Source organism: Penicillium roqueforti (genome assembly GCF_015533775.1).
Source record: "Penicillium roqueforti strain LCP96 04111 chromosome Unknown scaffold_20, whole genome shotgun sequence".
Classification (NCBI taxonomy): Eukaryota; Fungi; Ascomycota; class Eurotiomycetes; order Eurotiales; family Aspergillaceae; genus Penicillium; species Penicillium roqueforti.
The window spans coordinates 366,965-380,534 of record NW_024067584.1 but is presented as its reverse complement, the minus strand read 5'-3'; the positions used below and the strand labels follow the sequence as shown (position 1 = coordinate 380,534).

General features: G+C 50.5%; 4 protein-coding genes across 4 annotated transcripts; 1 reads left to right on the top strand and 3 right to left on the bottom strand.

Annotated features, from left to right (window-relative positions):
- Positions 1-130: 130 nt before the first annotated feature.
- On the top strand, positions 131-1,540 carry LCP9604111_7066 (agmatine deiminase family protein; the record flags this gene model as incomplete). Its single annotated transcript, XM_039075057.1, has 2 exons — positions 131-178; positions 236-1,540. 2 exons carry the CDS (start codon positions 131-133, stop codon positions 1,538-1,540), a joined length of 1,353 nt encoding a protein of 450 aa, XP_038927068.1.
- A 672-nt stretch (positions 1,541-2,212) lies between these two features.
- LCP9604111_7065 (uncharacterized protein) lies at positions 2,213-2,809 on the bottom strand (the record flags this gene model as incomplete). The annotated part of the gene is made up of 1 exon (XM_039075056.1): positions 2,213-2,809. One exon carries the CDS (start codon positions 2,807-2,809, stop codon positions 2,213-2,215), a length of 597 nt encoding a protein of 198 aa, XP_038927067.1.
- Positions 2,810-3,862: 1,053 nt separating this feature from the next.
- LCP9604111_7064 (C2H2-type zinc finger protein) lies at positions 3,863-5,572 on the bottom strand (the record flags this gene model as incomplete). Its single annotated transcript, XM_039075055.1, has 5 exons — positions 3,863-3,888; positions 3,950-4,121; positions 4,212-4,717; positions 4,810-5,227; positions 5,282-5,572. 5 exons carry the CDS (start codon positions 5,570-5,572, stop codon positions 3,863-3,865), a joined length of 1,413 nt encoding a protein of 470 aa, XP_038927066.1.
- A 6,155-nt stretch (positions 5,573-11,727) lies between these two features.
- LCP9604111_7063 (amino acid permease) lies at positions 11,728-13,570 on the bottom strand (the record flags this gene model as incomplete). The annotated part of the gene is made up of 3 exons (XM_039075054.1): positions 11,728-13,072; positions 13,139-13,250; positions 13,315-13,570. The coding sequence occupies 3 exons, from the start codon at positions 13,568-13,570 to the stop codon at positions 11,728-11,730; spliced, it is 1,713 nt and encodes a 570-aa protein (XP_038927065.1).

The following is a 13,570-nucleotide window of genomic DNA, read 5'->3' as shown; positions in this document are numbered from 1 at the left end:
GCTCAGTCGTTCTCTTCCTTTTAACTTGTTTAGGCTCATCGTCGACATTCCTCTCATCTCCTCATATTGACTCCATTGGGATCTTCCCTTCAGCATAAATAACCCCCAATTCGCCCCGACCATTCTCCCCATGGCACTTCTTCACTCGATCCAACGACTAAGACAAGCATCTACCACTGTCAGTACATCAGTCTGTCGCATTCTGTACCACACACATGTGATCTAACCCATCCAGATCTCCTTAGCTCGACCTCACCTACCGGTCATATACCAATACAAACCCCCATTCCAACCAACCCACCCAACAGCAACCATGCCGCCCACCAACAAAATCTGGCACATCCAGCACCGCGCCCTCTCACTCCAAGCAGACAGAGCAAAGCAATACATCCGCCCAGCAGAAACAAGCACCCACCTAGCAACCCTCCTAAGCTTCCCCTCCCGCCGCTCGACCCTCCCAGAGCTACACGCCAAAACAAGCAACGAGATAATCTCCCTCGCGACCACAATCGCAGCCTTCGAACCCGTGCACCTCTACGCCCGATCTGAAGACATCCCACAAGCCCAAGCCCTCCTCGACAAACAACCCCAGCACCGGTCCAACATAATCCTCATCGCAGCGCCAACAAACCACTGCTGGATCCGCGACACAGGCCCCGTCTACGTCCACAGCGCCGACCCAGCAGACAAAACCCGCTACGCAATCGACTTCCGCTTCTGCGAATGGGGCCACAAAACCACAGAATACATCTACGGCGCCAACGCCTCGCCCGCAGCAGCAGAGGCGCTCGAAACATCCCCGCAATACGCCGAGTGGCCGGTAATGGACGCGCAAGCCATGAGCGAGAACACGGCGTTCGCGGGCGTCGTGCTGGATCTCGAGAATGCGGGCGCGGACACGGTGGCGGATGTTGTCGTGCGGGTGGAGACGGATATCCGGCTCGAGGGCGGGGGTATTGAGGTCGACGGCGAGGGGACGTTCATGGCGACGGAGAGTAGTATTATTGGCGATGCGCGCAATCCTGGACTCGGGAAGGCGGAGATCGAGGCGGAGCTTCGTCGGTTGCTAGGTGTCAGTACGTTCATTTGGTTCCCCGGGAGGGTGGGGCTCGATGTTACGGATTTGCATGTTGATGCTGAGGCGAGGTTTGTGAGACCTGGGGTTGTGGTTGTTTGTCGTCCGCATGAGAAGGCGGAGAAGGTGCGTTGGGAGGTCTATTCGGAGATTCGGGCCGTCTTGGAGAGATCTACTGATGCGCGTGGTCGGCGCTTTGAGGTTCATGATGTTGTTGAGCCGGATCCGAGCTTCGTTCAGGGGGGTCTTGCTGGGGAGGAGGAGGCGTCGGCGGCTTCGTATGTGAACTTTTACTTTGTTAATGGTGGACTGGTTATCCCGGCGTTTGGGGATCCTGAGGCTGATGAGAAGGCCTTTGAGTTGATGAAGAGCCTGGTTCCCGGGAGGGAGGTTCGTCAGGTTGAGGTCAATGCCTTGCCTAGGACTGGAGGTGTGCTGCATTGTGTTACACAGCAGGTGGTGTGAGGGCACTAGCTAGCTGCCTAGGTAAATATCCAGAATCTCATTTTTAGAAACGGTCAAGGAAGAATATTCAAAGATGTGATATTGATGATAGTGATGTTGATATTGAAAAAGCATGTTTTTGACCATAGACTTGCTAGTGTGGAAAATAAACAGAACGGAAAAAGAGAAAGGAGAGAGAGAAGTCGAAACGAGAGACTAAACAAACCCCATTCCCACGCAGATCATAATTCATGTAGAATAGTGTAAGATGTATGTCTTTTTTGGGCTTCTTTTGTACCAGCAAAATGGCCAGTAAGAAACCAAGATCCCCAATTGGAACCTGATATCATCCTCCGATCCAGATTCCAGACCTAGACCGATATCAGAGAACGCAGGGAAGAAACGAAGAAGGAAAAGAAAGAGGAGAACACCGTCCCAGGACGCCTGATAATGCCGCGCCACGAAGCAAAGAGAACGCGGACGAAAAGAGGCCAAAAAAAAAGAAAGACGCATAGAATCCGTGATGGAGCAGTGTCAGATATTCACATCCGATCGAGCATTCGATTGCAGTCCCAGGATGATAGCCAGGGCATATGAGAGCCAGTCAACCCAGAACAGACCGAAAACCAAACCAAAAACCCCATAAGACCCTCTCGGGACCCCGTTCCCCCCACATCACGATGATCTTATATCTCAAAGACTCAACTGATCGATACTCCCCACCCGCCCACTCCCGCCAAGCCGCCCCCCACCCTTCGTAACCATCCCGAGTCGATAGAAGCGCTCTTCGCCAGCGGGCGTCCTCCCACCAATATACCACTTCTCCGGACCGATGGCATCGCGGAACCCGCCCGAGCCACTGGAAGAATCACTCCCGCGGCGCTGGCGGTCTGCTGAGCCACGATTAATCGGGATGGGAGTCGAGGTGGATGATGGTGGTGTGGAGGGGAGAGATGATTGGTCGTGGTGATAGTGGTGTGAAGGGGATGGACTCGGGCCTTGGACTTGGCCGGCTGGTGCTGTAGTCGAGGCGGATGAGGATGTGTGGGTGTGGTGGTGATTATGGTGGTTGTGAGTGTGATTATGGTGGGCTGCGGCAGAAGCAGATGATGGTGCTGATGAGCCTTGGGCTGAGTTGGCTGCTTTTGTTGCGATGGCGCGGGCACTCTGGGAGATCTGGGCGGAGGAAAGGGTTGAGGTTGTGGCGCCGACTTGCTGGGCAGGCTTATAGGTTGACTGGGCGCGGAAGGCAGCCAGGAAGTTGGCGAGGAATGGACGGTTGTTGGACATGATTAGACAGGGAGAGGATTCACCTGTTGTTGATTTTGATTATGGAATGTGAAGATGTAGAATAGGAGAAGTCTGAGAGTGCCCGATCTCAAGTTCCCGATCCCACGGGCGCTCCAATCACGGGCGGCGGATTATGGTTATGACGTTACATAGGAAGATCCCGGAGACGTTATATCCATTTCTCCGCTACTCCGCTACATCTTGTATATACAACGTATCAATTGAAGTATAGATTTGAAGTACCTTGTGAACGTCTTCTCCAAGGTACCCCGGCTTCCCCAGATACTGGCACGTCAAATGGATCATAAGTCTATTTCTAGCTGCTTTTCTAGTAAATCCTGAGAATAAAACAAACACCTTAAATCACACCTCAAGGAATTCCCAAAGCACACATATGTCCTGCCATGCCGACTTTACATGAGAAAAGAGGCCATGCGATGCAGAAGAAAAAACGAGAAAGGAAAAGATAAAAGCACATGGCAAAAAATGGACTGCAAGAATGAAAGAAACATGGCAATTCGACAACAACCATCCCATAAAAAAGAGAATGTAAGAAAAAAAAGCTTTTCTCCTTTCTGATGTCGAGCACTCGCGCAAAAGATGAACACATGCCCATGTCTATGTTGTGGACGCCGAACAAACCACCATACCATCTGCCCCTCACATCGGGGGTTCAAGATAAAAGATAACCAGACTCGCAAACCACTTAAGAATGCACACCCACACCGGATGGGATCAGAATAGAAAAGAAAAGAAGATAGATCGACAAACGTGGAACGGGAGACGCTAGATCACGAAACACCGCAAGCTGAAAGCCGCAAGCGAACGGATCAAAGGACTACCGTAAACAGATTTGTTGAAACATCGTGACCAGTGGATTTGCACCAGCGGAGAAGCCAGGGACGAAGCCCTAGAAACAATAGAAGAGAGGGTGGAGAGCAATAGTCCTACCCACGGCGTGAAGAAGAGAGGAACCTTTTGTGGTATTTTACTTCGTCAAAACGCTTTTTCAATCTTATGCCTAGGCATCATCTTGCTTTCCGAATTCACCGTCTATTGTCTCGCGGGCTGTACACTACCTGCATATTTTTTGTTAGAAACCGATATCATAATCAACGGCATAAAAAAAAAAAAACTAACCGTCTCCGCTCAGCGTAGTCGAGGCAAGGTACAGTCCGTTCATACCGCTCTCAGGACCGGTCGAGGCAGGGTAGTACTTGCGGTCGTGGTCGACGGGAGCGTGGATCGGCTCCTGGCCCGCGGCCATGGAGTGGGGAAAACCGGGGTTAATGTAACCGTCGGAGGAACCGTGCTGAAACATCGAATTCCAGTCAACACCCGGGTGATGTGAGTGGGGACCGGGCATGACCGGCTTGTGGTCATGGTAAACCGGGGGCTTTACCTGTTCAAGGGGACGATCACCCGTCAGCTGCTGGCCATGAGCATCGACACCAGGCTGCATGAGATACGGGTTCTGCTTAGGTCCAGCCATCCACGAGGCTCTCGCGTGCGCCTGGCCAGCGGAGAACGCGTCGTCACCGGGACCACGGTTCATGCCGTTGACAGACTGCATCGTGAAACCGAGCGGCTGCTGCTCCGCGTAGCTAGGACGACCTGTGGCCATTCCATTGCCATTCACGGCCCCATCGTATTGCGTACCCATAACGCCATTGGAGTGGGGGACGGGATTACTGACTTCATCCTGGAGCGGCTTAGGGGGATTGGCCGCGGCAGCCGCAGCTGCTTGCTGCTGAGACCGCTTCAGATGGGCCTGCGGGTGGGACAAGTGGGTCGCTCCGGTCGGGTTACCCCGTCGGATCGAGCATTTTTGGAAGTGACGCTTCAAGATATCACTGCGGGAGAAAGTGTCCTTACATAGGACACACATGTAAGGGCGATCACCAGTGTCTATACAAATCAGACAGTCAGCACATCTCGTCCTAAGGGAATTTTTCTGTTTTTTCTTCTTTTTTTTTTTCTTCGCTCTACCGAAAACTTACGTCTCAACAAATGGCGCTTGAGGTGCTTAGCGTGGAGGTAAGTCTTGTTACAGTGCGGACAGGGGAATTTGCCATCCGCGTCCTTTGCGGGAATCGTCGTGCTCTTAGCTGTACCATTGACACCGTTCGAAACCGGAGTCGCGCGGCCCGGGACACTCGGCAAAATGCCACGGCGGCCCTGAGAGCCCACGACCTGCGTGCGTGGCGGTTCCTTGGCGTAGGGGGAGCCGTTCGCGCCATTCACATCAGGAGTCATACCCCAACCCTTGCCGTCGGAGTAACTAAAGGCACCGGACGGAAGACCATTGAAATCCGGGCGGCGATCGCGGGGGGGTGCCGGAGCAATCGGCTGAGGGTAGCTCTGAGCGGAGGATGCGGGCGGAAGGACACTCGGAGGTGGGGGGTACTGCTGATGCGCCTGTGTTTGAGGGTTAGGAAGATTCAACAGAGACGATGGCGGAAGGCTACCGACAGTCGTGTGCGGCATCATCGGGGCCTGGGAAGCCCCGTAGACATCGTGAGTTGACGGGGGGTACCGCGACAAGTCCGGACGGTACGGCTGCCCCATGTAGTGGTGAGGCGCGGGAGACTGAGGGTGGTGCGGCTGCAATGGAGGCAGAGTATGCGGCTGCGAAACCGGATACTGCGGCTGCATCGAGTATTGTGGGATATGCATGCTCGAGATGGGAGTCGAGGACATGGGCGTGGAGCCGGGAGGCAGACTGGTGGATGGAGGACGGGAAGGGTGAGATCTGGGATCCATTGTGGACAGAGGAGGGAGATCGTGTAGAAAAGAAAGAAAGGATGTTGGTTCACGGTAACTCAATCATCAACCCTGCACTCTGGATGATTTTTTTTTTCTTTGAAGGAAAGGAAGCTCCTTGTTTGAAAATTTTCCTGCGAACAAGAAAGACAGAGGCAAACGGTCACAGGGTCTCACGGGATTCACGGGATTCAGACTGAGTTGACTCCACACGAAGAGAGAAAGGAAGGAAGAGATGCTTAATTGAAGAAGATTCCCCACGGTCACCCACTAGGAAGAAAAAAATAGGATGGTGATTTATCCGCACGTTGTGACAACCACCGTCGATGGTTCTGTATCCACCGAAGAAGCGGGCGTACAAGTGGGTCTCTTCTCTCGCAGCAAAAACAACTAGTCCGAGATCTGCTTCGCGTCAAGGTAATCCTTGAGATCGAGGAATTGAGCCAATAGAATGGAAGTATCTTAAAGAATGGAATAGAGGAATTGAAGGGTTCGAGAACAGGGAATTGAGTGATTGAAGATTTGAGGATTGAGAATTGGGAATTGGGGGAAATTGGGGAGGAAAAGAGAAAATGGGGGATAAGTTTCTTGGTAAAGACGAAAAGGAAAATTCTAAGGAAGACCGGATCGAAAAAAAGGAAAAAGGAAAAAAAAGACCGAAAAGACGAGAAAAGACGAAAAAAGACGATCGTTCCTCGGGGAGGCAAGAGGCGACAGACGAAAAAGAAAATGCGAAAAAGGAAATGACACGTAATTACCGTATTTTTGCACTTGCCAGTTCCAAATTTACACGGCCGTCTTCCGAAGTATGGCCGATAGCGGTAGGGACGTATTAGGATTGTTGGGATAGATAGTTTGGATATTGAATATTCTATTATTCGGATTGGATTGAGAATAACACGAATAGCGAATAACCAGCCGAATCACCTTACACATAGACACATAGACACGTACTTCAGCACATCGCCATCTCTCACTGGATCTGCCCACGTCCGGGTACGATGACGCACGTAAGGTATATCCCATCTAATCACCCGTGGACGGATGATAATAAGTCCCGAAACCATTGAACTATATCATATGCAATCCGATGATTCCAGAGATAGTAGATCGATATATCGTGAACTTTGTATGTATGTTGTAGAACAAAACACAAGGTTCACTGCGATATGCTACAGCCCAAGTCGGGATCCCTCCGATCGCGGCGATTGCCAGACTACCATTGGGCAGACCGCTAACACTGCCAACTATTAACACATAGATATGCCGTTGTGTATGATTATCTGATGTTGGAGTAGATCTTATTATATTTGGAGATGGAGCCATCTCCCCGAATGTGGATTATGGTTGACCCTGGCTCTTCTTTGTTTTGGGCTCCGCAGTGGCTGACAGCCCCGCAAGTGACATCTGATATGTATTCAACCATTACTCTGCGGACTACTCTATGTCTATATATCTTTGAGCTACTCCGCAGAGAATATAATGTAGGTAGATGAGGTCTCAGACTGTATAATTCCACCCTTCACTAATCTCTTCAAACACGTTATTCAGGGGAGCCAGAGGAAGAGCTCCAATGAGCTCGAGCTCGACCTCGTCATACATCCTCTGTTGTACTGGATTTGGCTCCTGCATGCAGTCTAGATGTACATGGCCATGGCACATCTGGCACATCTCCAGAAGAAGGTGCATGCGTTCTCAGGCTCTTCCTGGAAGACTGGCGACCGGGGCTTCTGTAACGGCCATGCAGTGTTGCCGTAGAGTACTTAAGTGGATGCGCTGTAGCCGCTCTTTGCACTGCTTTCCGCACTTAGCTTGGGACTCGAAAAACATGACGCGAATTGCACTTCGTATATTGTACATAAAAGAAAACAAGATAAAGCTATCAATGGCACAAGTCTAACTGGGAGACTATTGCTGCCTAGACAATATAGAGAAAAAAGAGGAGTCCGAAGTAGAGTGTTTTTGCTCAGTTCAGCCACACAGGAATGCTCTAGACGAATTTGGCATTCAGGGGGTTCCCCTTATTGGACGTGGCTACTTCCGTGGGCTGACATAGGTGGGCTGCGGTTCGCGTACTTTTGCAATGCAGATTTCTTATTCTATTATTAAGCCGATATCTCGACCGAGTACGGAGTAACATGACCTAAAGTTTCAGATCCTGCGCGCCATTCGAGTCCCGTGTGACTAAAAACATACGTTGGTCGCATTGAGATTGGATATTTCCTCAACAATAACAATATACCTTGGATAGACTCAACTATCAACATGCAAAGAATCTACATCGCACTCCTGACTCCTTACTCCGTATATTTGCCGGTGATCTGTATTCCGGACCCAACATCCCTGCCCCTCCTGCTCCACCCCTTCGCAAGAGCTTCTCCCGCTTCGATTGTGGACCTGGAAGGCTTCGACCAGGGTTCTGCAGAAATATTGAACTGACCACCTGATCTTAACTTTGTGCACCCTACTTTGGGTGTTCATGGAGAGATTATCCTTCACTATTTTATTATACTGACATGTGCGAACTCAGATTCCGCCGAGGGGCGAGCGTGAATTCAAGCTACGACGTAAAAGGAAGTTCGCTTGACCTTCCACTACCTCGGTATGTGTGTACGTGTATATCAGTCCAGTCACCGCTAGAATATCGTGTACATCCTAACAGCGTCAACCGAATTAGCTGCATATCCTGTCTGTTGTCCTATGTCTCCTAATGCTGCCTAAAAGGATTTCGACAATCAAGGAAAAAGAATTCGTTCTTGGTGGCTTGAACGCGGTGTATTGAAGTAGTAGGTGGCTGCCTCTACTTTTTGCAAAATGCACTCGGCATCAATGCCGGGAGTTAACGGACTCCACTCCAAAGCCCCCCGAAACGGTTCTCAAAGTACGGTGAGGCTTTTCCCGAGTCTTTACATATGGAATCGGATCAGGGGCTGTCAATTCATTTGTTACTAATGTTTTCTTAGTCTGTTACTGAGACCAGATTGTTGTGTTAAGACTAGTCGGTACCAACAAGCCGGAGATCGTCGCTTGGTTTTTCCATGAAGAGCTTGACCGTATCCTAGTCGAATAATATGTACCAAACCCACTAACTGACATGGGGCCGCCAATAGAGCTAAATTCCCGGATGCTTAAGGTGCTGCTGGCTTCAGTACGGAGTACGGAGTAGCAACCGGGATAGAAGAGAATAGCGCGCGCGAGATGTAGATCCCGCCCCAGTCTCCATCGCTGCCGAATAGCATATCACGTGTGATATAGGGTTGTGTATACAACAGTGGCATTATTTAAACAAAGAATATAGAGCGATAAAAAAAGAAAGGGACAACACGTCAACGTGTTCTACACGCTCTATACAACGCACATCCGATAGCGCTCCCCAACATCATCCGATACACACAAAAAGCCAGCGTTGTTCTCGGCATATGCCGGAAACACCGCTGAAGCTAAGTCCGGATCGCCGAGTTTCAGGAATCCACGCAGCCAATCAGGGACGACCATCCGGTGCAGCGGGGGAGAGGATCGTGCCACCACCAACCTCATAGGCTGCCGATGTCTGTAGTCGAAACCCAGATGGGCATAGCGTGTTCTTCCACACAAGGTCCTCTTGGAGGATCTGACTTGATATTATTTGGGATTTTTGATCGGTTACTTGCGGGCTATGCGATTTGGTTTCTCGTTCCGTCTACAGAGAATCGAAGGTTTGATGTTGACTTTGAAATTGACTTTGAGAACTGATATCAAGTATAGTGGCTACCGTCCCATTCTCCCTTTCTCCATCTTTCTCCATTTTCCCATGTGTTCTGTGGATCGGAATCCATTCGGGTACAACATGGGGGTTATGGGGTGGCTCACGGTGATCAGGAACGAATTCGCTATACTAACATAGTACCTCTGTATTCTTCCATGTTCCATATAAGTAATTGCCTTGACCTGGCCTTGGAATCAACGTGTACCAGTGAAAACCTCCCCTGGCCGCGTCATAGGTTTCGGATAGAATTTGATATGAGGCGCATATGTGATTCGCCTCCTATTAATATCTGATACTCGTCTCGCTACCATATTCTGTGGCCGAATACAGTACAAGTAGGGCAAGTATATTGTGAGCCTTGGAATCCTCGATCCACAAACCGTGGTCGGGCCGAACCATCTGTTTGCAGTGTAACAGGGATTATTGCTTGAACAACCCATTTTTATTAGAATGCATAAATCCAAGCGTCTAAAAAGCAGCCTATCGGACCGACGCATTGGATGAGAACCCCAATAATAATACACAGTCAAAAAAAAAAAAAGGAAGTAAGAATACCTAAGAAAAACCAAAATCTCAGTTCACAATGGAAAAAAGGCAAAATGGTCCCGATTTGGAAATCGTAACGTACAATACGGCGGTAGACTCGGCTCACCCCCGACGACCCCAAAACAGCCACTTCCACGATTGCCACCTCTCTGACGACCTTCTTTTTTATTTTATTTCTTCTTTTCCCTCGGCCACGGTTCAGACCGCTAGATCTGTCAAAGAACCAAAAAGAGCAACTCCAGACGGTCCACCCAAATCCAGGAACCGCCAAAAAACCCATGGGATCCAAATCCTCCAACCCGACGGTTCAAAGGTTCTGGGATTCGTCATAACGTACGCCGTACGCCGATCCCGGTTCCTGGGGGGCCTTCCTTTTTACTCTCAGCCCCTGACAGTGACGATCGGGACTGCGTGCAATCAGCCCGGACGGGAGCGGGCTTGGGTGGACAAGAGGGGCCTGTACTCCGTACAAGGGTCACCCCAACACGTTTTCTTCTTATGTATTCTTACTTTCCGCATTCTTGTCCCGGTTCTTGTGGTTGGAGGCGCTTTGAGTTTTTCGTTTTTTCTTTCCTTCTGTCGATTCCAAGGTTTTTGACTTTTGAGCAAATTATGTACTCGTGACTATGTATTCGTTCTAGATTAGAAAATATGACAAGGAAACTGCGCTTACTATTGGACGCTATATGTCTTTGACTCTTATGGCCGACACGGGAGTATACAAGTGGGACCCCCTATTGTTATAGTAGGCTCCTCGTGTTAGGGGGGTGTGGGCTGTGCCCCCCCCTTCATCTGGAGTCAGATTAAGCATATCTTTGTTCCAACCCTTTTTTTTGTTTTTCTCCGTGGCATCCATGTTCAGTGTCCACCACCGCCGGTGGGGTCTCAGGGGTGGGTGGTGGAGCTTACAGGATTCTCCCCGGGGATCCCAGCGCAGGGCACGTTGTACAAGGTACTTGGCCGTGGGGGAAGGTGGTTGCTGGGTTTCCCGTACTTTCGGGATTGGGTTAGGTTTCAAATATATAACCTCGTGTCCGGGCTTGCTCTGGGGGTCTATGCATTGATTGGCTTGGTCGGTGCTTTCTCATAGGGCAAGTGGTGTAGATTATCCCGTCATAGAGAGGTACTGTGTACAAAGTGTATTCGAGAGATCAGCAATTTGCATGGTTATTCTGCAGCGTATATTTTCTGCATGCTTGGCCTTGAATACGAAGGACTATTATCTATGGTGGGATATGACGTGCTATAGGCCTGGACTAACCCTAATGCAGCTGTATCGTTATATCATGAGTGCCGTTATTCTGCAACCCCTCGGTTAAATCGTATACATAGACGATATAAAATCTGCAGTCGCTCTCATCCCCAGAATGTCATATGGATGTCATATAGTCAACCTTATCCAGACATTTGGAACTGGTGGAGCAGTGAGTTTGCTCCATTTGCTCCGTCACATAGTCTAACTCACGCCAGGAGGGGCACTGGGGCTCCATATCATTCTGTCGGATCGATCCATATTTATGGAGCCAGATCTATGTTATTGTTTCTGACATGCAGGTGGCGAATGCAGACATTCTTGACGGTGGATTCATCTAGGGCCATCACTACTGTTTACAGATAGAAGTCTCTGCACGAAGACGGAGATATTTTCCCCTTCCGTACATTGGGTCGAGAGTTCTGCTCTTTGGTTGGTGGTAGTAGTACCGTCTGCTCGTACTAGAAGATTGAACATATCAAACAAGACGCACCGAAAAATACTTTGGAAATGTAATGACGTGCCCCACGAGGCTATAATATTAAGTTATGTACCAACATATATCAAATCTTATCTCAAACTAATACATTGACTGCTCCACAAACCGGAGATCTAGATAGGTTTATCTGCATCATCCGTCTTGGAAAATGCAGCTGCCTCAGTCTCTCGAGACTCAGGCTCAATGCCCTCGCTAACGTACGGCTCCTGCTGAATCGCATGGATAGCATGCTCGACATTGACTACAGGACCCGTGAACCAGCGATGGGCATCAACAAACCACCAAATCGTAACCGCCAGCATCGGCGCACCCCAAACAAGACAAGTCCAGTTCATCATATCAGGCGTCAGGTCTTTGCCAGTAACACTAGGCAAACACAAGATCGGGACCATCAAAAGCACAAACAAAACACCAACGCCACCGATATACGGGCCAAAGGGACCCAGATGCCAGGGGCCCCGACGGAACCGATTACCGACAAAGAACACGCGAATCGTGATGGGAATGGCGAAAGCAAAGAACTGCGCAATAGCACCAATGGAGAACAAAGCCCCAATCGCCACGTCTCCAGCCAGAATAAGAAGACACATCAAGATGCCGAGGACGGCATTCAGCACGACCGCATTGACCGGCGTCTGCGTAACCGGATGCACCTGCTTCCAGTAATTCGAGAACGGGAAGCAGTCGTCACGGGCATAGGCATACGTAACCCGCGACGCGGCAACCATACACCCCTGGCCCATGGAGAACCCACAGATAATCGTCAAGGCCAGGATAGCCATCGCCGTCTTCTGCGGCATGACCTGCAGCAGATACGACGCCCAGGGCTGTCCCAGGTCGGAATCCATAACGGCCTCGATGTCCAGCACCGTGTATGCAACCACCAGCTGTAGGAACCAGCCCATCAGCCCGCCCACGCCGGAGGTGAGCACGATCGCGCGCGGCGAGGCGATGTTCGCGTTCGAGCACTCCTCGCTCAGGTGGAATGGCGAGTCGTAGCCCGACATCGTCCAGATCACGCCGACAAAGGTCATGAGGACGGCGACTCCGTCTGGGAAGTCGGTTAGGTTGGTTATGTCGCCCCAGACTTGTTTGGAGGGTGTGAATTTCGGGCTGTTTTTTGTGCCGGCGGGGATCATGATGATGACTGCGACCAGGGCGATGAAATTGAATGTCGAGCCCCATGAGTTGAACTGCGCTACGTGCTTCGTGGACATGCTGCTGATGCCGGCGTGCAGGATCATTATGAGGGTCGTCAGCAGGAAGTTGTGCCAATTTGTCGGGGTGTATTCTGGGTTGTTGATCGAAGCTGCTGCGAGGATCATTGCGCTCAGCGAGTAGTTGACCGATGGCGCTGCGGTGATCTGTCCGATCCAGTTGGACCAGCCGGTGATCCAGGCGGCGAAGGGTCCGTAGCCCGGAGGTGCGAGGACTGCTGCGGCGTAGTATAGTCCGCCGCTGTATAGACGTTAGCCTTCTGAACCCTAACTTTCCTTGGATGTGATATCGAGCAGTGTATCATACCTAGTCGGCATTGCCGAACATAGCTCTGCCATCGACATTGCTATGCACTGGATAAATATCATCGCAATGATCCAACCCCAGACCATACCCGCTGTTCCGGCATATCCCATTCCTTTAATCCAGTGTCAGCTATACCTTGAACCCAATCTTCAAAGCGCAGATCTGTGAGTACTCACCATACCACAGGGTACTCGCAAATGACGGTAGCAACCCCAGAACAGCAAAGCTGACGCAGAAAGTCGTCCATAGCGAGAACTCGCGCTTGAACTCTTGCTTGTAACCAAGCGCCATGATCACCCTCTCATCGGCATCCATCTCATGATCCGTGTATGGCACATCGCCATCCGGGAGAATGGAAGTGACTTGATCTTTGTTGACCTCATGATGTCCTTTGGATATGTCCGACGAGGCAGTGGCCGTTTTGGTCTCCAT